Raw genomic sequence first — 24,216 nt, 5'->3', positions numbered from 1 at the left:
CAGCGTGTTCTCTTCAAACTGAAAAATCTCAGTCTTTTGAGTGACTCAGCAAAAAGCTCCAGTCAAATTTGTTAACTGGTTCATTAAGTCGCATTTCCTCTTTCGTCCAAAGTGCAGATTTTGTTTATGGCTAACAGTTTTTAGTAAGCATAGGATAGGCTCCAGCTTGCCTGCGACCCTGCAGAACAGGATAAAGCAGCTAGAGATAATGAGATGAGATGAGACATTTTACTGATTTGCTCAGAGATGGAACAGCTTGTGTGATGAAAAAACTAACATTGGTATTTTGTTATTTTATCTTTGTTCAAGACGGTACAATTTTGTACAACCTTCTTTAACTTACAAATACTAAGTAAACTTGCCACACACTCAGCAGTAAGTGGAAAAAATATGGACTAGTCAATATATCCCAATACAGATTTGTTCATCTCTGACATTTCTAAAAAAAAATAATAATCATTTGTACGTGAAAAGTGTATTGTCTTCCCTTTTCAGTACAGAAAACACCCTAGAACATGCTCTCACAAGCAGGCTGCTCAGGTCTGCTCCAAAATAACACAAAAATTGTTGAGATTTCATTATTTTTCCCCATGTTGTTGAGATCAGAACTACATGTATGATTTCTTCAGGAATCCCACAGTCATGTTCTATGGAGGTTTTGTAGTAAAAAGATTTTTTTTGGAGCACATCCAACACCTCAGCCAGAGCTGTATCTGGATGTTCATACTCAGTCACTCACACATCGCAGGAGGATGGACAGACAGGACATTTTTCCCCTGAATATTATTTGGAGTAAAGTCTCTGCACAGCAGTATTGGATGACCCCTCACACAAACAAACAAACTCATTACCCTCTTGCTGTCTGGAAAAAGGTAGTGAAGCATTCAGTCCTTCACTGCCAGGCTCTGTAAAGGTGATGATACACAGGGCAACGTTGCCAAGCAATGGGCAACCAGGTGTGAGACAGAACGACAGACAATAGGCCATTTGCAGGAATTGGTCACGTGTCAATTTTCCCCATAGCAACAAGCCCGTGGTGGGCAAGCTAACTTGACATTCCTTGACAACCATAAGAGTTTGACTGGCGATGTGAAGCAATCCATTTCTATAATAGCTGTTTTTACCTTTTCTACTGTCTTTTTTGACCCAAATTTTCATGTGTACTTGGAAAAGGTTTGTGGTTTTAACTTCTGTCGTAAGTTAAAGCGAATCATTGGCCGTAAAAGAGGTTTTTTGGACTCAAGTTGGTCGCTGCCGAAAGAAATCCACGTGCAAAATGGCAGATATCTGCATTTATTTTCAAGAATCTTCACACATTAAGCGAATGATAAAAGGTAGAAAAGGAGAAATTATATTTTTTAAAAAAAGTTCTAAACATACCTGAGAAACCCACCATTTTGCATGTGGATTTCTTTTGGTGGCGACCAACTTGAGTCCAAAAAACTCTTTTACGGCCAATGATTTGCTTTAACTTACGACAGAAGTTAAAACCACAAGCTTTTTCCAAGTACACACGAAAATTCGGGTAAAAAAAGACAGTAGAAAAGATAAACAGCTATTATAGAAATGGATTGCTTCGCATCGCTAGTCAAACTCTTATGGTTGTCAAGGAATGTCAAGTTAAGGCCAATTTATGCTGACAACGCAGTCCTCGCAGATGGCGTCTGCATAGCCCCCCCCCCTTCGCAGACGCTCTGCGCGCACCTCCCAAAAATTGTGACCACCACAGAAGCTTCGCAGACAGCGTCGCAGACAAGAGGGCTCTGATTGGTCCACTCTACATCCACTGTACACGCACTTCCGCTTCCCTACTTTCCCGGTTTGGTTTGTTTTCACTACCGCCATTTTTAAAAACACGAGTGAAGATGGAGCAGCACGAAGAGCGGTTGATTGAGGAAGTACGTACATCTATACGACTCCAGTTCTGGTCATTATAAGTAACCGGAGGATAAACACTCCACTAACCACACCCACCAACTACTCCTAGCGATTTCGCGCCCCCTTGCGTTGTGGTGGTGAATAACATCGCGCACGCCTGTTACTCCCCGCTCAACGATAAATTACAACTGTTTGCGAAAAGCTATCTGCGAAAGCCTTGTCGCAAGAGCATGCAGAGGCCCTTAGCTTGCCTACCATGGGCTTGTTGCTATGGGGAAACTGACACGTGACCAATTCCTGCAAATGGCCTATTGCCAACAACCAATCAGATAAGAGTAAATCTATTGCCAGCAAAGATGGACACTGAAACATGTGCAGTTGTCATTTTTGTTTTGGCTTCAGCCTTTATTTTGCTCAAGTATGTATCACTTCCTGAACAAAACTGAATAGATAGTGTGGTCAAAAAAAAAAAATTGCCATTATTTTAACATTTAGAAGTCAAAATAACCACATTCTGTTAATAAAACACTTTAAATCATTCTTGAAATGCTACTAACCTCAATTACACATGCTATAACTAATAACTGACACATACATCACAAAAAAACATCATCGTTTAATTCTCATCTCAGCAAAAAAGAAAAAGGACATGGACCAGGGGATGGCTGCTGAGGAGGAAAAGGAGCTGACAGAGCTCCTGAAAGGCTTTCTTTCTTTTTACATCCCGAAGTTTGTACTGTTTTACCCTCGGGTTCCACAAGTAGTCATGCTCTGTATGTGAATTAGATCAGACAGACATTCTCTATTACAACTCTCACCAAAAAAAAAAAACACCATGAGCTGTCCATCACTTAACTTGACGCAACAGAGCTAACGTTACCCCTACATAGCTAGCAATAACTTTTAGCTAACTATGTTAGCAAAAACACCGCTAGTTAGCTAAATCCCATTCAATCTCTATGGAGTGGTGATTAGCTTATGGCAGTTTAGACTTAGCTGAAAAAAATCGAGGTGTTAATTACAACCTGAGCACATAAAAATAGATGTCTGTTGGTTTTCTAAGCATTTGATGAGGTAACTTCACCACTTTGAGTTTACACAGAACAACTTACCGGCATAAAAACATATACGCTAACTCTCTTTTTCTTCGCTCCACTTCCGGAGCCGCCGCCATCTTTGTTGAAAACGTCACAAGGCTCTCAGGTGGTCATGTGACTTGCTGCTAGCACTCTGATTGGATGATTTAAAAAAGTTACCCCAAATGATCAAAATCTCATCTCATCTCATCTCATATCATCTCTAGCCGCTTTATCCTGTTCTACAGGGTCGCAGGCAAGCTGGAGCCTATCCCAGCTGACTACGGGCGAAAGGCGGGGTACACCCTGGACAAGTCGCCAGGTCATCACAGGGCTGACACATAGACACAGACAACCATTCACACTCACATTCACACCTACGGTCAATTTAGAGCCACCAGTTAACCTAACCTGCATGTCTTTGGACTGTGGGGGAAACCGGAGCACCCGGAGGAAACCCACACGGACACGGGGAGAACATGCAAACTCCACACAGAAAGGCCCTCGTTGGCGACAGAGCTCGAACCCGGACCTTCTTGCTGTGAGGCGACGGCACTAACCACTACACCACCGTGCCGCCCCCAATGATCAAAATCGTTCAGAGAGAAATGATGTTGCCCAATCTCAATGGGAAAGTGTCGAAGCCCAATTGCCCAGCCCTGTGTATCATCAGCCTGAGGGACTAAACTGATAACACTCAGACTGTTGATTACACCACTCCCACTGCAGTCTTTGCACAGTAAAAAAAAAAACACTATTTTTTATTTTTTTACAATGCCAATCATTCTGTAGTTGGGTGCAAAGTGGTTGGGATGAGGATCAGCACCTCCAAGTCCATGGCCATGGCGCTCAGCCGGAAATGGGTGGAGTGCCTACTTTGGGTCAGGGGGGAGTTGCTACCTAAAGTGGAGGAGTTTAATGCTGTGTTCACACTTATACCGGTACGAAAGTGGTATAACTGTACTGTATCGATACAAAGTATACCGGTACAGTTTAGTGCATCTGTCCACACTAGCGAGAAATGTTTGCGGTTTTCTTTCACGGTAGTTGAAATGCGCGTGCGCGAAATGTTTCCGTGGTTACCAAGTAACTTCCTTCCGAGAATATATGGTGGATGAAACAACATGTGTGTGCTTTTTGTTGTCAGTGTACAGTCTGTATTTCTGATGGTCATTTATTCAGTCGAATCATATAAAACGCGCGAGGCAGTTGAGAAAGAAACAAACGAATCTCCGTTCTTCACTATTTTATTCAGCAAAGACATCGATTGAGGTGTGTGACTTTGCGCATGCGCATTATATTTGTATCGATACAGAGCCGCTTCATCTGTCCACACTACAGTGAAGCGCTACAGTACCGATACTGTACCGGTACGAAACCCATACATTTGTGGGTTTCGTACCGATACAGTTATACCGCTACAGTACCGGTATAGTTGCTAGTGTGGACAGGTGTTGCGGTACGAAAGTAGTTTCGTATTGGTACAAAATCCCTAGTGTGGACAGGGTATAAGTATCTCAGGGTTTTGTTCACGAGTGAGGGTAGGGGGGAGCGGGAGTTGGACAGACGGATCGGGGCAGCGTCAGCAGTGATGCAGACGCTAAACTGGTCTGTTGTGGTAAAGAGAGAGCTGAGCCAAAAGGCAAAGCTCTTGATTTACTGGTCCATCTACATTCCCACTCTCACCTATGGTCACGAGGTATGGTTAGTGACCGAAAGAATGAGATTGCGGATACAAGCGGTAGAAATGAGTTTTCTCCGCAGGGTGGCTGGGCTCTCCCTTAGAGACAGGGTGAGAAGCTTGGTCATTCGGGAAAGACTCAGAGTAGAACCGCTGCTCCTCCACATCGAAAGGAGTCAGTTGAGGTGGTTCGGGCACCTTGTTAGGATGCCCCCTAGACGCCTCCCAAGGGAGGTTCTCTGGGCATGCCCCACTGGAAGGAGACCCCGGGGCAGACCCAGGACACGCTGGAGAGATTACATCTCTCGGCTGTCCTGGGAATGCCTCGATATTCCCCCGGAAGAGCTGGTGGAGGTGGCTGGGGAGAGGGAAGTCTGGGCTGCTCTGATTAGGTTGCTACCCCCGTGATCCGGATCCAGATAAGTGCTAGAAAATGGATGGATGGGATGGACAATGCCAATCACATACACAATGCTGACATCTGTTTACATCTATTTATTCCTTTTTACATATATGCAGAGTCAACTTCCAGCACATTACCAGTAACAAGTACTGGTTGGCACTAGACTGTCTGTCTGCCAGTTGTTGTTTTTGCACTGTCCTTGTTGTCTGCACTTTGTTGTGTGTAGTTTATTGTCTGCAATGTTTGCACTCGCTGCACTCTTGCATTTTGTGTTGTTATCTGTAGACTTCCTCCAAATATGATCATATGCAAGACAAGACAAACAGACTGAACCACTTTGCAAGGCAAATTATGCTACGGATAAATACAGCCAAGACCCAAGAGATGTGTTTCAATACCACCAATGCCAGTAACATCACCATAGAACGGACTACCATCAAACGAGACTGTGATTTTACATACTTGGGGTCAGTAATCAGCGCAGAAGATGCAACAAAGAAAGACATCAAGAAGAAACTGACAAAGGCAAGAGCAGCATCTCATCAGCTCAAGTTAATTTGGAAGTCCAAGCAGTACAGCCGCAAAACCAAGATCCGCATTTATAACAGCAACGTCAAGACAATCCTTCTATATGGGAGTGAATGCTGGAGAGTCACCAAGTCCGACATGGAAACATTGTCCAGTTTCCACCATGGGTGTCTCAGGAGGATAAACAGAATATTTTGACCCAACAAGATCTCCAACAAAGACCTCCTCCAGCTTAGCCAGACCACATGTATCGTCAGTGGAATAAAGCATAGACGACTTCGATGGCTCGGACATGTGCTGAGGATGCCACAGACAAGTATTGCAAGGGTTGCACTGTGATGGACCCCACAAGGCAAGAGACCAAGGGGCAGGCCAAGGAACACCTGGTGAAGGACAACTGAAGCAAAACTTAAGCAAATTGGGCTCACCTGGAGTGTCTGAGACCAAGGCAAAAGACCATGCCGTATGGAGGGATCTTGTGGAGAACTTACGCTCCAGTGGGAGCAAAGAGGATAAGTAAGTATTTGTAGACTTGTAGTCCTGTGATGCGTAATGTAGCACCATTCGCCCCTTTCACATATTCCACAATCCACTGCACGGTTGGGAACTTCTGGTGGCCAGGCCCAGGCTGCTGATAATGGTACAAAAACCAATATTGGGCTGTGTAATCAGTTTCGATATTCAAATATCAGATGTTCAAATATTATTATGTTCAAATATCAGATGTACAAATATTATTACAGGTTTACATGGTCTCACAGATTTGTTTTTCAAGATTAATACTGCTCGAAATGATTGCACATTTACAATTTGTCATCAGTGTAAATGTACACCGTTAATGTTATTGGCCAGAGTTATAATGCTGAGTAGTTGGAACACGTATTTTATGTAAACAATACAGAGGGCGAAAGTGAAAGGGCTGTATGGGCGATAATATAAAGATGACCGATTAAAAGCTCCTGTGCTGATGAAAAATACCATGAAACCAGTAACTAGATGTAAAACCAATCTAATAACATCACATTTTAGCTTGCGTCCGATATTTGAACATTGAAACTGGTTATATAGCCCAATATTGGTTTTTGTACCGTTATCAGCAGCCTGGCCACTGGAAGTTCCTAACCGCGCAGTGGATTGTGGGATATGTGAAAGGGGCAAATGGTCCTGGATAAATGCTGTTTAGTTTTAACCGTGTACTGTACCAACTGTATATGGTTGAGATGACAATAAAAAAATACCTTGAGCCTCTGAAATGGTTGACAATCTTCCAGCCAGATAATAACTGATGGTTAATTCTCAGCGTGCCATTTTTATTTTCTCTTCATCTTATAAATTAAGATAAAGAATTTTAATTTACAGCATAAGCCTTTCATATTTACTTCAACACAAATCACTAAAAATGTTTATGGCAGCCAGATGTCTGCTTTCATTATCTAATTAAGTCTGTCATCCAGAGCAAGCCGGAGAGATTAATGATGTCTTGAGGCATGTTGGCTCTTAACATACAGTGCTGCGCCTAAATGAGTACACCCCCTTTGAAAAATAACATTTTAAACAATATCTCAATGAACACAGACAATTTCCAAAATGTTGAAAAGACAAAGTTTAATATAACATCTGTTTAACTTATAACGTGAAAGTAAGGTTAATAATATAAACTTACCGGTAGTTTACACATTTTTCAGTTTTACTCAAATTAGGGTGGTGCAAAAATGAGTACACCCCACAACAAAAACTACTACATCTAGTACTTTGTATGGCCTCCATGATTTTTTATTTTTTTTTTTAAAAGATATTTTTTTGGGCTTTTTGCACCTTTATTGGATAGGACAGTGTAGAGACAGGAAATGAGCGGGAGAGAGACGGGAAGGGATCGGGAAATGACCTCGGGCCGGAATCGAACCCGGGTCGCCCGCATTCATGGTATGGCGCCTTAACCACCTGAGCCACGACGCCCCCGGCCTCCATGATTTTTAATGACAGCACCAAGTCTTCTAGGCATGGAATGAACAAGTTGGCGACATTTTGCAACATCAATCTTTTTCCATTCTTCAACAATGACCTCTTTTAGTGACTGGATGCTGGATGGAGAGTGATGCTCAACTTGCCTCTTCAGAATTCCCCATAGGTGTTCGATTGGGTTCAGATCAGGAGACATACTTGGCCAGTGAATCACTTTCACCCTGTTCTTCTTCAGAAATCCAACAGTGGCCTTAGATGTGCGTTTAGTCATGTTGGAAAAGTGCATGACCACCAAGGGCATGGAGTGATGGTAGCATCTTCTCTTTCAGTATAGAGCAATACATCTGTGAATTCATGATGCCATCAATGAAATGCAGCTCCCCGACACCAGCAGCACTCATGCAGCCCCACATAAGGACACTGCCACCACCATGTTTCACTGTAGGCACCATGCATTTTTCTTTGTATTCCTCACCTTTGCGACGCCATACGGTTTTGAAGCCATCAGTTCCAAAAACATTTATCTTGGTCTCATCACTCGAGAGTATAGAATCCCAGTAGTCTTCATCTTTGTCAGCACGGGCCCTGGCAAACTCTAGGCAGGCTTTTTTGTGCCTGGGCTTTAGGAGAGGCTTCTTTCGTGGACGGCATCCATGCATGCCATTCCTCTGCAGTGTACGCCGTATTGTGTCACGGGAAATAGTCAGCCCAGTTTGGCTTTCTACTTCTTTAGATAACTGCAGTGAACTTGCATGCAGATTTTTTTCAACCCTTCTTATCAGAAGACGCTCCTGTCGAGGTGTTAACTTCCGTGGATGACCTGGACGTCTCTGTGAGATGGTTGCAGTTCCATCTTTCTTAAATTTTTGCACCACTTTCGCTACAGTATTCTGACTGATAAGTAAAGCTTTGCTGATCTTCTTGTAGCCTTCACCTTTGTGGTGGAAAGAAATTATTTTCTTTGGGGAATTCTGAAGAGACAAGTTGAGCATCACTCTCCATCCAGCATCCAGGCACTAAAAGAGCTCATTGTTGAAGAATGGAAAAAGATTGATGTTGCAAAATGTCGCCAACTTGTTCATTCCATGCCTAGAAGACTTGGTGTTGTCATTAAAAAATTATGGAGGCCATACAAAGTACTAGATGTAGTAGTTTTTGTTGTGGGGTGTACTCATTTTTGCACCACCCTATTTTGAGTAAAACTGAAAAAATGTGTAATCTAAGTTTATATTATTAACCTTACTTTCACGTTATAAGTTAAACAGATGTTATATTAAACTTTGTCTTTTCAACATTTTGGAAATTGTGTTCATTGAGATATTGTTTAAAATGTTACTTTTCAAAGGGGGTGTACTCATTTACGCTCAGCACTGTGTGTCACATCCTAGATACAATTATGATCTGATGCTTTATGTCATGAGACAAATCTCTCTAATCTCACTGTTTTTCTCCTTAGTGACAGAAGCAACCCCCGTAAACTCCAGCAGATAGATTTTAATCTTCCATTAGGCCTACCAGATGCTAGAGAACCTTCTGGATATTTCTGCAGAGCACTGCAGGCTGCTTCATTAAGCCGGGCCATTATTTCCACCACATTAAGTAAATGCACGTCACGACAGTTTGTACTGTAAAATTTTATTTCATGTCAGAAGTGTGTGTATGTGTGCGAGTATCTGTCTCGGTATGTGTGCGTATGTGAGTTGAGAAGCTATCAAAAAGAAAAAATATATTACACAAATCGAACGTCAGCGGCACGACACGTAGAGAGAAAACGGGAGATGAGTGTAGTGGAGGTTTGGGGGGTGGGTGGGTGATGGTTGGTCATCATGGTTACAGGTTTTGGCAGCACTGCAGTTTGCTGCCCTTTTGCCCGTCCGTGGTGGGCGGCACGCTGATGTCCACGACGTTGTTCCCTGGAGACTCATCATGAGCTGATCGATCGGCGATCTGCTTCTGTGATACGATGCGATAGATCTCTGCAAGACAGAGCACAGGAGCTTAATACTTCATATCGGGTTCACTTGATCCTCTACTGGAACTTTGTGAAAGTTTGCAGAAGTAGTGCACTGGAAGTCAGTGGTTTCAGCCACACACAAGATAAAGAGGCAATTTAATGAACATGAACATAGAACCTAATGCTGTAACAGGAGGCCATATTTCTGTCCTGCAGAAGCCACACTTTCAGACCTTAAAATGCCATTGGAGATTTTGACACATTGAGAAATCATTAAATCAATTTTCAAATCTTTACTCTTGCACCTGTAGACAGATATTTTAACCCCTCAGCGTCTCAGAATCTGTTATAGGTACACAACGTTTCTTTTTGTTTTAGTTGTAGGTGTAGTTACACCAAAGGGGAACCGTTAGGGTCTTCTAGGCGTTCAGAGAAAGCCCAAACATATCAGCATTTCAAATCTCATCTCATCTCATTATCTCTAGCCGCTTTATCCTTCTACAGGGTCGCAGGCGAGCTGGAGCCTATCCCAGCTGACTACGGGCGAAAGGCGGGGTACACCCTGGACAAGTCGCCAGGTCATCACAGGGCTGACACATAGACACAGACAACCATTCACACTCACATTCACACCTACGGTCAATTTAGAGTCACCAGTTAACCTAACCTGCATGTCTTTGGACTGTGGGGGAAACCGGAGCACCCGGAGGAAACCCACGCGGACACGGGGAGAACATGCAAACTCCACACAGAAAGGCCCTCGCCGGCCACGGGGCTCAAACCCGGACCTTCTTGCTGTGAGGCGACAGCGCTAACCACTACACCACCGTGCCGCCAGCATTTCAAATATTATATTTAATTTCTTTCATAATTATTCTCTTCTAATTCAAATTTGGCCTCATTTTCTATCAAATTTGCTTCAGAAATGAAAGGGTTACTGTCCTGAAAACATTAAAATTGAGTTACCCAATGAGAATTTTTTTTGTTGTCTCCAGGCTGAGAAGAGTTTAGAGCTGGCTCGCTCATTGGTTCGGACTTCATTGCCGTGACAGAAGGCCATGGCAGTGTATGTTTGATGAGTTAACCGATCAGATATTGATTTATCGTGGCAGGGACCAAAAGTTTATCGCTTTAGGCCTTCTCGAAGGCCAACGTGAGCTTAAAAACAAATCAGCGCCGTCAGTGCAGCAGTGAAGTCACCTTCCAGCCGGTGTAGTGTTCATCAGTAGTGTTAGCGCATGCTAACAAAGCAGTCAAACCAGTGCTATCGAGAGCAAGTCGCACAGGCTAACGACCAAGAAACTAAGATTTCTGTCTCCAGACTCTTCTTCCAGGCTGCACACTCGCTACAGTATTTTTCACTCATACTTAAGCATTTATTTCCCGATGTAATTTACTTAGCTACTTTTAAAATCAATATCGACAGCTATGCGCAACGGAGTGACCTGGCACCCTGCTGCTAATCCCTTGCAAAATCTTTTGTCCTGTTGATTTTTTGGTGTGTGTGGCTAAGTTTTGGCTGAGTTCAAGTCCTAGTTCTAATAGTAACAGTTCACCACTGAGTTACAGTATAATTCAGAGTAGTTACTGAATAACACGCTTTAAGATGAATAACTGAATAATAAGGTGGGCGTTTAAGTTCGTATGTCTGCAATGTGACCCCTCTAAAAGCCACAATATCATGAAATCAGCACTTACAATAAGTTCCAGAAATTTCCAGTGTCTCTTGATGATAATCATCACAAGGAGAGCACTTTGGGTTCTGAAAATCGATCGATGATTTTATGGATACGACAGAATCCACCTCCATATCAAGTTTTCCTTCCTCATGGTGCTTTACAGTGGTGCTTGAAAGCTTGTGAACCCTTTAGGATTTTCTATGTTTCTGCATAAATAGGACCTAAAACATCATCAGATTTTCACACAAGTCCTAAAAGTAGATAAAGAGAACCCAGTTAAACAAATGAGACAAAAATATTATACTTGGTCATTTATTTATTGAGGAAAATGATCCAATATTACATATCTGTGAGTGGCAAAAGTATGTGAACCTTTGCTTTTAGTATCTGGTGTGACCCCCTTGTGCAACAATAACTGCAACTAAATGTTTGCGGTAACTGTTGATCAGTCCTGCACACCGGCTTGGAGGAATTTTAGCCCGTTCCTCCGTACAGAACAGCTTCAACTCTGGGATGTTGGTGGGTTTCCTCACATGAACTGCTCGCTTCAGGTCCTTCCACAACATTTCCATTGGATTAAGGTCAGGACTTTGACTTGGCCATTCCAAAACATTAACTTTATTCTTCTTTAACCATTCTTTGGTAGAACGACTTGTGTGCTTAGGGTCGTTGTCTTGCTGCATGACCCTCCTTCTCTTGAGATTCAGTTCATGGACAGATGTCCTGACATTTTCCTTTAGAATTCGCTGGTATAATTCAGAATTTATTGTTCCATCAATGATGGCAAGCCGTCCTGGCCCAGATGCAGCAAAACAGGCCCAAACCATGATACTATCACCACCCTGTTTCACAGATGGGATAAGGTTCTTATGCTGGAATGCAGTGCTTTCCTTTCTCCAAACATAACGCTTCTCATTTAAACCAAAAAGTTCTATTTTGGTCTCATCCGTCCACAAAACATTTTTCCAATAGCCTTCTGGCTTGTCCACGTGATCTTTAGCAAACTGCAGACGAGCAGCAATGTTCGTTTTGGAGAGCAGTGTCTTTCTCCTTGCAACCCTGCCATGCACACCATTGTTGTTCAGTGTTCTCCTGATGGTGGACTCATGAACATTAACATTAGCCAATGTGAGAGGCCTTCAGTTGCTTAGAAGTTACCCTGGGGTCCTCTGTGACCTTTGCTGATTATTACACACCTTGCTCTTGGAGTGATCTTTGTTGATCGACCACTCCTGGGGAGGGTAACAATGGTCTTGAATTTCCGCCATTTGTACACAATCTGTCTGACTGTGGATTGGTGGAGTCCAAACTCTTTAGAGATGGTTTTGTAACCTTTTCCAGCCTGATGAGCATCAACAACGCTTTTTCTGAGGTCCTCAAAAATCTACTTTGTTCGTGCCATGATACACTTCCACAAACATGTGTTGTGAAGATCAGACTTTGATAGATCCCTGTTCTTTAAATAAAACAGGGTGCCCACTCACACCTGATTGTCATCCCATTGATTGAAAACACCTGACTCTAATTTCACCTTCAAATTAACTGCTAATCCGAGAGGTTCACATACTTTTGCCACTCACAGATATGTAATATTGGATCATTTTCCTCAATAAATAAATGACCAAGTATAATATTTTTGTCTCATTTGTTTAACTGGGTTCTCTTTATCTACTTTTAGGACTTGGGTGAAAATCTGATGATGTTTTAGGTCATATTTATGCAGAAATATAGAAAATTCGAAAGGGTTCACAAACTTTCAAGCACCACTGTATATTTGAAACTCTTAACAGTTATTCTACAAAATCGAGTTGTACATGAGCTGATAGCCAGTGAGTCACGTAGCGTCGAGTCGGCTATAAGCCATGTATGACGAGATTGAGTGGAATAACTGTTTTATTATGTCCATGTTCACTGGATTTTGAGAAACAGAACATTTTTATTTTTTGCAAATTCGATGAATAAAAACTTTACACAAAATGTCCAACAAAATCATTTGTGAAAAATGCAATAATAATTCTTGCAAAATAAAAAAAGATAAGTTCTTATCATCAAATATTTTATTACATATTTTGTTGATTTTTTTGTATTTTCTTGGGTTGCCTTATTTTTCTTCTTTCGAGTTTTTTTTTTTTTGGCGGTTGGCAAACCAATTTAAAGGTGCATTACTGCCACCGACTGGGCTGGAGTGTGGAACAGGTGATATGGGGGGGGGCTGACAAACAAAAAAAACCTATTCTTTTAGCTATTTCTGTCTGTTTCTTTTAAATACTTGATAATTTTTGGGGTTTTGTTTTCAAGTAGAGTTTTTCTTTCGTCCTCAGTTGATTCAGCAACATGCTCCGCCATTTTGTTTTTCTCTACTCACTGTGTCAGTATGAGTGTTGAGAATGGCAGCACTGAACAAACGAGAAACATGGCCGCTCAAGACTACAATGCCCATGAACCACAGCACCCCCAGTCACCAGAGTATTGAACACAGCTGAAGGGCATCTGTTATCAGCACAACGTTACTTAAACACCTCGCACTCAAGCACTCATTCCGAAGTATTGTCCTGAGTTCTCCAGTTCATACCGAGCCTTATCTTCCTGACTGTTTACCGTTATTCTGACTCTTGCTACTCTTCCTGCCTAGTCTACATTGTCCTGTTCGCCGATCGACCGACCCTTGCCTGTCCACGACCACAACTCTTGTTTCACGATTTGGCTTCGTTACTGTTTGTTCCCTGCTCTCCTCTGCAATTACATCAGTAAGTGCCTGCACCCTGACACACAATATATGAGCTGATATCCTAGTAGTAGAGTAGCCAATCAGAGTGCACAATTGCTCATATCCAATGAACGTGGATAGAACAAATCCAGATATATCCTGATCCAGAGCAATCCTTATAACCCAAGTTAAGTAGCTGCTGCTTGAGCATACCATAATGTATAGACTTTCACAGCTGTCATAAAATAAGTATATCGCTCATAACCAACCTTAATCTTCTCAGCTTTACTGCACAGAAGTACTTGCGCATGAAAAATCATCATAAACCAGTGAGACACAAACCGTCCTGTGATTTGTCACCATTTTATTACTACCTGAAAACTGTAATCTTTTAAAGCGTGAGCGTGCCCAGCCACCACGGCTTTGCTCGTGCACTTGAATGGCACACTGACCTGTGTGTGCTTGGGTGATTAGACCAGGATGTATATTGCATCACACTGCTCTCACAAGACTGTTTTCCTACTGCGGTTTAATGACCTCACATAAACCTGAATCACTGCAGCAGTGGGCTGGACTACTGAACTCATATTCACACACATTTCTGAGCGTGGCACAGCATATTATCATGTTTGACATGACGTACCTGTGAGAATGTTCTTGAACGCCTCCTCCACGTTGGTTGAATCCAAAGCTGAGGTTTCAATAAATGACAGGTTATTCTTCTCTGGAAACAATAAAGGAGCGTGTTAGCATCTCTTGGAATCATATAACCTCCACCTACTTGCTTTTCTTTCTATTTCTAAATGGCATGCAGCAAAGAACGTGTGTCTTTTTCAGCCTAACTCTCTAACTGTATAGTTTAGTAACACCATTTGTTGCTGAATGTAAATAAAATTCTTTGTTTACCATATAGGAGGTGTGATTGTTCCATATCAAACAAATGTAAACTTTTTTTTTTTTCCGCAAAACTCAATAAGGAGCAATGGTTTTTCTTTTGGGTTGTTGAACCTATTTGTCTGCCAGGCAACTACAAATAAAAAACTAATAGCCCGGAAAGGAAATCTGCTTTTCCCGGAAGCCTGGGTTACTGATTAGTTAGTTAACATGCCTGCACATATTTCTAAAAGTTAATCTTGCAGAAGAATATCTGGGGCCCATTAAGCAGCAGTGTTAATGCAAGTGTTGTTGCTGTAATTCTGTCTAATGCATATTTCAAAACAAGAGAAATCAAGGAAAGATTTATGTACTGTATATAGAACATTATTCTATCCACATTCACTGGATATGAGCAATCGTACGCTCTGATTGGCTACTCTACGACTAGGATATCAGCTCATATACCATGAGTAGAGAAAAACAAAATGGCGGAGCGTGTTGTTGAACCAACCGAGGACAAAATAAAAACTACTCGAAAACAAAATACAAAAACAAAAAAACCCCCGCAATAAATATGGAATAAAAGTATTTGATGGTAAGAAGGTATCTTTTTTTTATTCTTCAAGAATTATCATCATCACATTTTTCACAAATTGCTACTGTCATTTTGTTTATATTCTTTAAGCATCTTTAAAATTTGTTGAATTTTTTTTTTTTTTTTTAGACTGGTTCAAAAGCTCAAAGATGTTTGAAAATTACAGAACTTAAATGTTCAAGGAAGAATTAAATACACGTCTAAAGCTATTTTATACCTCGGCACGACAACAAGACGGCGCTTTCTGCAAAAAACAACACTGAAGTCAATTCATGCCGCCATCGATAGGTTTTTAAGAAGTCCGCCTAAGCGAAAATGCTTTTGTCGGATGTTTGGTATAAAGGTTTTATTTATCGAATTTGCAAAAAAAAAAAAATTCAGCGAATATGAATAAAATAAAACAGTTATTCCACTCAATCTTGTCGTACATGGATTACAGCCGCTATGAGCTCATGTACGACTTGATTTCATGGAATTACTGCTAAAAAACTGTTAGAGATTTTCTTTCCTGCAGTATCCAAAGGAAAATCTCAGTCACCAAAACTGATGTTTTCTATATCAAATAATAAATTCCTCAACACTGTCAAGAGAAAAAGAAAGACAAACATGCCCTCATTATTAACTAGAAACAACTCTAACACCCCCTGGTTTGCATGTGCATAAAGATAGATTTACAACACAATAACACTCGCAGGTCACATGTTCAACGCCAACGCAGGTTTTCCTATAATATTATCTAAAACAGTTTCTTTAACTATGAATGTCCTCTTATTTTTGCCTCACTCATGCTGTGAGTACCTGCAAAAGCCCGGGCCTCATCGGTTGGCACTGCCCTCAGGTGGCGCAGGTCACTCTTGTTTCCCACCAGCATGATGACAATGTTGTTGTCAGCGTGGTCCCTCAGCTCTTTCAGCCAGCGCTCCACGTTCTCGTATGTCAGATGTTTGGCGATGTCGTACACCAGCAGAGCACCGACTGCACCCCGGTAGTAGCTGCATGGTACATTATAGACAGACATCGATCAGCCCTACACACGCTTTACATTTTTCAGTGAAAGGATTTTGTGGTATGGCTAGGATGCCCATGAATGGCCTCATGGTTAACCTGTGTGGTTACGATTCACAATCTCACAGGTCAGGATTGATGGTACAGTTTATTACCGACAGCACAGTGCAAGCTTTCAACTGGACAGCTCAGCTACAGTACTGTAATTTAATAGAAATGCAAATCATTTCTCATACAAGCTTCATGACATCTTCCATTTGATTATTTACTGTGATACATCACGCTGACAGAGCCTGCAATATACCAGCCCCCGACTCTGAGGATAATAATAATGATGCTGTAATACAGTTTTATGCTGCTTTGTAGAGAACAGCCTCCATTTCAGAACTGTACAATGCATTCCTTCAGTTCGTGCATATGTCATGTGTCTTCACCAGTATCAAAAAAAAAATTATATATATATAAAATTTTGATTACAAAACAAAGAAAACTGACAACCTCCTGTCTGGCTGCTCAACTGCAATTTAAGTGACGCCGTTAGAAAAGCACCAGATATACATTACCGTTCAAAAGTTTGGGGTCACTTTGAAATGTCCTTATTTTTGAAAGAAAAGCACTGTTCTTTTCAATGAAGATCACTTTAAACTAATCAGAAATCCACTCTATACATTGCTAATGTGCTAAATGACTATTCTAGCTAAATTCTACTAAATGTCTGGTTTTTGGTGCAATATCTCCATAGGTGTATAGAGGCCCATTTCCAGCAACTCTCACTCCAGTGTTCTAATGGTACAATGTGTTTGCTCATTGCCTCAGAAGGCTAATGGATGATTAGAAAACCCTTGTACAATCATGTTAGCACAGCTGAAAACAGTTGAGCTCTTTAGAGAAGCTATAAAACTGACCTTCCTTTGAGCAGATTGAGTTTCTGGAGCATCGCATTTGTGGGGTCGATTAAATGCTCAAAATGGCCAGAAAAATGTCTTGACTATATTTTCTATTCATTTTACAACTTATGGTGGTAAATAAAAGTGTGACTTTTCATGGAAAACAAAATTGTCTGGGTGACCCCAAACTTTTGAACGGTAGTGTAGGGACTTTTTTTTTTTTTAAATCAGAGTTTGATGATGTTGATGTTGAGAATTCGTAAAAATAAAAGAAGTTAGAATTTGATGCCTGTAACACACTCAAAAAAGTTGGGACAGAAGCAAAATAAGACTGAAACATCTCATCTCATTATCTCTAGCCGCTTTATCCTGTTCTACAGGGTCGCAGGCAAGCTGGAGCCTATCCCAGCTGACTACGGGCGAAAGGCGGGGTACACCCTGGACAAGTCGCCAGGTCATCACAGGGCTGACACATAGACACAGACAACCATTCACACTCACATTCACACCTACGGTCAATTTAGAGTCACCAGTTAACCTAACCTGCATGTCTTTGGACTGTGGGGGAAACCGGAGCACCCGGAGGAAACCCACGCAGACAACATGCAAACTCTGCACAGAAAGGCCATCATCGGCTGCAGGGCTCGAACCCGGACCTTCTTGCTGTGAGTCGACAGCGCTAACCACTACACTACCGTGCCGCCCAAGACTGAAATATTTACAGGATATTCAAGTAGCACCATTCTGGAAGATTCCACAAGAAGCAGGTTAATTGCTATCATGATTGGATATAAAAGGAGCATGAACCAAAGGCAAGCAAGGATGGGTCGCGACTCACACCTCTGCGCTAACATTCGTGACAGAATTGTTAGTCAATTTAAAAAGAACATTTCTCAACACAAGACTGCAGAGAAATTAGGTTCCTCACTACTATGAGGAACAGGACGTATTATAGTCGTACAATATGCTGTATGCATGGTACAGTATACTGTATGTCTGGCATTTTGGATCAGTCCATGTCTGCTGTACAATAGAGGAGTGTGTAGAGCAGTCTAATTAGCAATTCAATGGGTGAAAAAACAATGAAATTGATTGTTTGTTGAGGTAAACAAATTTAAATATCCAATGAAGCCATAAGTAAATAATTATTATTGGGAGAATAAATAGGTTGACGGTAAATTTTTGAACATTAAAAGAGATATTAGAGACTTCTGGGGTTTGTTTCCCCTTGCCTGGGTCTTATCCTGAGCGCACTTCATCTAGCGCCGGCTTGCTAGGACTGTCTCTCTCTCTCTCTCTCTCTCTCTCTCTCACACACACACACACACACCTCCGTGTGCTCTGGTTTCCCCAGAGCACACGGAGGAAACCCACGCACACAACATGCAAACTCCACACAGAAAGGCCATTCAGCTGCTGGGCTCAAACCCAAAACCTTCTTGGTGTGAGGTAACAGTGCTAACCACTACACCACCTGTGCCTTTCCTCAAGTATAAAAATTAGCATTGCTGAAAGAAAAAAAACCAACAAAAAAAACCAACCTGTGCCAGAAAATTAGTGCGTGACTAGTCTCAGTGGGTCAAGCTGATCTGGTTTGATGGATATACAGGAGGTTTTGACACTTAAACGGACCCAAATTGGCCAACCAAAGAGACAAGCTTAACACCAGTTAGACTAGGTTGAGAGACCACCAGAACCAACCTAAACCAGCACATCATTTTAAGCTGCTGTATTCTTTTATAGCCTAACAAAAGGACAATATATAACCAAATACTTAACCTTACAAGAAAGGTGAGCTAGTTAATGGATTAACTATAATTTAAAGCTAACGTTGTTAGGCTACTTAGGCAAGTACTGATGTAGAGCAGCCACATGCTAGGCCTACTCAAGCCTGATAGTAGCTCATGGTGCACTCACGCTGAGGTGATGGCCCGGTAGCGCTCCTGCCCGGCCGTGTCCCAAATTTGCGCCTTTATCGTCTTGCCGTCCACCTGGATGCTGCGGGTCGCGAACTCCACCCCGATCGTGCTTTTACTCTCCAGGTTAAACTCGTTGCGGGTGAAGCGTGACAGCAGGTTGCTCTTTCCGACGCCTGAGTCTCCAATAAGAACAACTGCAAACAGACAATAAGCACAGAGTCGGCAAATTCCTGCATCCTCAAGACTCAGGTGTGAAACGCCAAAACACACCCTGAACTTTTACATATTTATACATACCTGTACATTTGTTTTGAATATCCTTTTTCCCCCACTTTTCCAGAATAAGTATTATGATCAGGGCGTTATTTTACTGGAGGAACTAACACACAGTTTTGTCCTTTACAAACAGATAACATGACAAATCCCTTCTGGATATTTAACAGTTATTCTACATGAACTGATAGCCGATGAGTTGGCTATACGCCGTGTACGACGAGATTGAGTGGAATAACTGTTTTATTCTAGCCACATTCACTGCATTTTGAGAAACAGCATTTTTATTTTTTGCAAATTCGATAAATAAAAACTTCATACAAAACGTCCGACAAAATCATTTCCGCTTAGAATGTAAACAAAATGGCAGTAGCAATTTGTGAAAAATGCGATAATAATTCTTGAAATAATAAACAAGATACGTTCTTACCATCAAAAACGTTCATTCCATATTTTGTTGCGCTTCTTTTGGGTTTTGTTTTCGAGTAGTTTTTATTTCGTCCTCGGTTGGTTCAGCAACGCGCTCCGCCATTTTGTTTTTCTCTACTCACGGTATATGAGCTGATATCCTAGTAGTAGAGTAGCCAATCAGAGCGCACGATTGCTCATATCTAGGGAATGTGGATAGAATAAACAGTTTTATCCAATTCTACCATCTGGAGCTGTGGGACGTTTTAGACTTTATTCTCATGCATTCAGGATTAAAGCTGGGGGATTGAAAAACCTACTAAATAAATATTTAGTCTTCTTTTCTGGTCTCTCCATTAATACTGGACACAGCAATCTGTTAATAGGTCACACTTTCTTTACTATGTCTATCATTGTGATCTGCCTTATTTGAACTGCAAATGCACATCAGTGAAAGTGTTTAAATACACTGAATAACATCTACTACAACCTCGAACATGTTTGACATTCATGACTCCGTACAAACTGTAGAGAGCAGGATAACCATCTCGTTTGTTTTTCTTCCATCCCCCCCCCTCCCCACACACTTGTATATGAACCAAGAAGCCTTTATTTGTCACACGTACACTCAAGCACAGACGTAAGCACAGTGAAATTCCTCCTCTACACACACATACCCATACCCAGAGCGATGGGCAGCTATGCTACAGCACTCAGGGAGCAGTTGGGGGTTAGGTGCCTTGCTCAAGCGCACTTCATCCCAACCTCTTCATCCCAAGGTCATGGCTACCTTGTGTTCACCTAACCGCATGAACTATAGGGGAAACCGGGGCACGCAAAGACGAGCAAACTCCACACAGAAAGGCCCTCGTTAGCTGCTGGGTTTGAACCAGAACCTTCTTGCTGTGAGGAGACAGTGCTTACCACAACACCACCAGGTCGATGTGACAAAATTGAGCCAATAGGGTTAAAGTGCATATTCTGGACCAATTTCATGTTTTTTTTTATATGAAAGTATGTCCCTTTACACACTCATCCAGAAGGGTAATTTTGCACAAGGCCATCTGTCTACAGCAGAAAAAAATGAAATAATAAAACGCGTCTGGAAAAATCCCAAGGGAGTCTGGAGCCAGATTCGTGACGTCACCTGCGGAAACGCCAGCAGGCTGCGCGAGCTTTGCACGGTTTCAGTGCACAGCCTGTGTAGACCAAGCGCTCCCATTTCTCCCTCATTGTCCGGTCTTTTGGGAAACGATGAGTACTAATCCCATCAAGATTGGTGTTGCTACACCCTCCTACCAGTACGATACATCTGTTAACCATTTTAATAATTACGCGATAACGTTGATGAAATTTGCAGAAAACCACCAGGTCGTTTTCTCATAAACAAACCAGCGCTGACGTAGGATTCAGAAGGAGGCATCCCGCACGCGACGTCACGAAAATCAACGTTCGCCGGGAAATCCAAACGCCAAGTTTTTTCAGAGGCGGACCAATTCGCCTCAAATGGCTTGATTTCAACTGCGAGGTAAAAAAATGGCAGAGAATGCAGAATGTTACAGATATTTGACCAAAGTTTAATATAAAATAGGAGAATTACATTGATCTTGCTCCTGAATTTACCCGTGATATGCACTCTACCCTTACGAAAATTAACCATGGTTTTACTATGAAAACTAACCATGGTTTATAGTTATTCATGGTTTTTTGGGTAACCATGAAAACCATGGTGCATTTTACCTCAATGTTCACTTAAATTTTTAGGTTCTAAGTAAATGTTAATGTATCTGGGCTGTTAATCGAGATCCTTCTCTACAGCATTGACTGTTGGACGAAAGCATGGTAATACTACAGTTAGTGCATCCTTTTAAAAACCATACTATCCCTTTTTAAACTAATTTCGTAGTTACTATGACCTATTACACATACAACTATGATGCTACCACAGCTACTGCAGTACTATGGATAAACCACAGTAATGCTATGGTTGGTTCATAGTACTTAGAATCACCATGAAATACCATAGTAGAACCATGGTTACTACCATGGATGAACCATAGTAATACTATGGTTGGTTCATAGTACTTAGAATAACCATGAGATACCATGGTAGAATCATGGTTACTACATAAAAACCATGGTTAAACCATGGTAGATTTTCGTAAGGGATAAGGGCCCAACAGGACTCAAACCACCAACCGGTCAGATCAGAGCTTTAACACATGGAGCAAGAAAACTCTAAGATGGATAGAAACACTGTCATTTTGGGATGCACACAACACAACTACTCCAACAATACACCTACATTCATCATGTAGCCTTTGTTATTATGAGCTTATTCTGGGTTAAGGGTTAGAGGCCTGGCCTCTCCATCCTCCACACATACGTTGTGAAAACATGCAGTCAAGTAAAACCAGATGTTTTGCACATCTATCTCGACGCCTATCTGTCGATGCTGCTGCGGGCGTTGATCCATTCCCTATGTCTCAATGACAACCGCTTTTTCTATGCTTAATGCAAGCGATCAGGATTTAGACACCTGGTGAAAAGCAAAGGAGAGAAAAATACCGTTACTTTCGCTTTACACGACTGACCCGAAGACATGGATATTTAATTGGCTGGGAAACAAAAGAGTGATTATGAAGCAGTGTCCCCCTCCCAGTGCGGGAGAATGCGGCTCCAAACAATTTACCTTTGAACAAGAAATCGTATTCATCGTCCCTGTTGCCCATGATGGAGAAGACCAGCAGCGACCCTTCCGTCCGGATGGAGTCGGTGTATCAAGGGTCCGATGTAAGAGTGGGGTGAAAAATAAAATGGAATGGGGGGGGGAAAAGACAATGCGCCAGTGCTGGCTGTCACATAGAGCTGACCGCAGGAAGAGCGCTCTCCGTGCTCTGCAGAAGGGGAGGAGTCCCAGTGCTCTCTCTCTCATACACACACACACACCAACACTCACCACACGGGGGCGCCAAACACCAACAATATCACTCACTGTTTCCATCTCATTATCTCTAGCCGCTTTATCCTGTTCTACAGGGTCGCAGGCAAGCTGGAGCCTATCCCAGCTGACTACGGGCGAAAGGCGGGGTACACCCTGGACAAGTCGCCAGGTCATCACAGGGCTGACACATAGACACAGACAAGTCAAGTCAAGTCAAGTTTATTTGTATAGCGCTTTTAACAATAAAAATTGTCGCAAAGCAGCTTTACAGAATTTGAACGACTTAAAACATGAGCTAATTTTATCCCTAATCTATCCCCAATGAGCAAGGCTGCGGTGACGGTGGCAAGGAAAAACTCCCTCAGACGACATGAGGAAGAAACCTCGAGAGGAACCAGACTCAAAAGGGAACCCATCCTCATTTGGGCAACAACAGACAGCATGACTAGAACATTAACAGTTTTAACATGACAGTTTCATTGATGATGTAACTCTTCATTGATGGAAACTTGAATGCAAAACTGTTCATGATAACTGCATTCCTAAAGTTAGCACACTCTAAAAAATAATGGGGCCAGTACCGGTTCTTCAGGGTGATGCCATAGAAGAACCTTTTTCAGGGCTTCGAAGAACCGTTCATGCAACAGTTCTTTAAAGAACCATTTAAACCATTTGTTTGAGCAGTGAAGACAGATTTGTGTAAACATAGCCTATGTGCATTGACCAGCAAATGGTAAGAGAATGCCAGGCTCTGAAGAACCATTTCCAATGTGAAGAACCTTTCGCATAATGTAATGGTTCATCACAGAGTTTTGATTCTCCATGGAACCATCCAGAGATTTGAAGAACTACTGAAGCACCTTTATTTTTTTAGAGTGCAAGTCAACTGTAGTCCTCAGCCATAAAAGCATTACTGTAAGAGTCCAGAGCGTCTTCCAGGTGTAACCCTCAACTGTCTTCATGGGGCCGTCCTCCACAGGAGCGATGCGATAAAACTCTGACCAGACACAGGGCACCAGGATGGATCAAGCAGGTAAGAGGGGCAGAAGAGGCCAGCATCTCAAGTCCAGGACCAACAGACAACCATTCACACCTACGGTCAATTTAGAGTCGGGTTGTTTTACAATCAGGGTACAAAGTTTGTGTCACAGGGGTCCAAAATTGATTCAAACTGGTTCTTGTACTAGTTTTTAAGTGAAGGACAAGTTAAAGAACAGATTTCAGGTAATTTTTTGACATATGTGTATGGTAGTTTTGTGTAATCTGCTATAAGATGGGAGAAACAAATGAAGTGATTCTCGGAGAGGACTTTTTTTTTTTTTGACAATTCAGAATCCACTACTTCCACAGTGCTTTTAAATATAAGGCTGTAAGCTTTGTGTTAGTTGTCTCTAATATTTATGTCTCAATATCTTGACCACATTTTAGGATGAAAATAATC

General features: G+C 41.9%; 1 protein-coding gene and 1 long non-coding RNA gene across 2 annotated transcripts; both read right to left on the bottom strand.

Moving 5' to 3' along the window:
* Positions 1-2,256: 2,256 nt before the first annotated feature.
* Positions 2,257-3,065, bottom strand: LOC132871248 (uncharacterized). The gene is made up of 2 exons (XR_009651279.1): positions 2,991-3,065; positions 2,257-2,649 (listed from the first exon to the last, which is right to left on the bottom strand). It is a non-coding gene; the product is annotated as an uncharacterized LOC132871248 (long non-coding RNA).
* Positions 3,066-9,147: 6,082 nt separating this feature from the next.
* Positions 9,148-22,729, bottom strand: rab11bb (RAB11B, member RAS oncogene family, b). The gene is made up of 5 exons (XM_060905370.1): positions 22,524-22,729; positions 19,149-19,344; positions 16,138-16,331; positions 14,512-14,592; positions 9,148-9,504 (listed from the first exon to the last, which is right to left on the bottom strand). The coding sequence occupies exons 1-5, from the start codon at positions 22,561-22,563 to the stop codon at positions 9,359-9,361; spliced, it is 657 nt and encodes a 218-aa protein (XP_060761353.1). The 5' UTR covers positions 22,564-22,729; the 3' UTR covers positions 9,148-9,358.
* Positions 22,730-24,216: the final 1,487 nt, after the last annotated feature.

The sequence above is a fragment of the Neoarius graeffei genome, chromosome 23, assembly GCF_027579695.1.
Source record: "Neoarius graeffei isolate fNeoGra1 chromosome 23, fNeoGra1.pri, whole genome shotgun sequence".
Lineage (NCBI taxonomy): Eukaryota > Metazoa > Chordata > Actinopteri > Siluriformes > Ariidae > Neoarius > Neoarius graeffei.
Note: the sequence above shows the minus strand (reverse complement) of the source record. Positions and strands in the feature narration are given on the sequence as shown.

What these genes read in the sequence shown, in the direction of transcription:
- rab11bb (XM_060905370.1), bottom strand. Translation starts at nt 22,563, where the DNA reads ATGGGCAACAGGGACGATGAATACGATTTCTTGTTCAAAG. An exon ending in TGAGGCCCGGGCTTTTGCAG is followed by an intron (nt 14,593 to 16,137) that starts GTACTCACAGCA and finishes TATTGTTTCCAG; the next exon opens with AGAAGAATAACCTGTCATTT. An exon ending in GTTCAAGAACATTCTCACAG is followed by an intron (nt 9,505 to 14,511) that starts GTACGTCATGTC and finishes TCTGTCTTGCAG; the next exon opens with AGATCTATCGCATCGTATCA.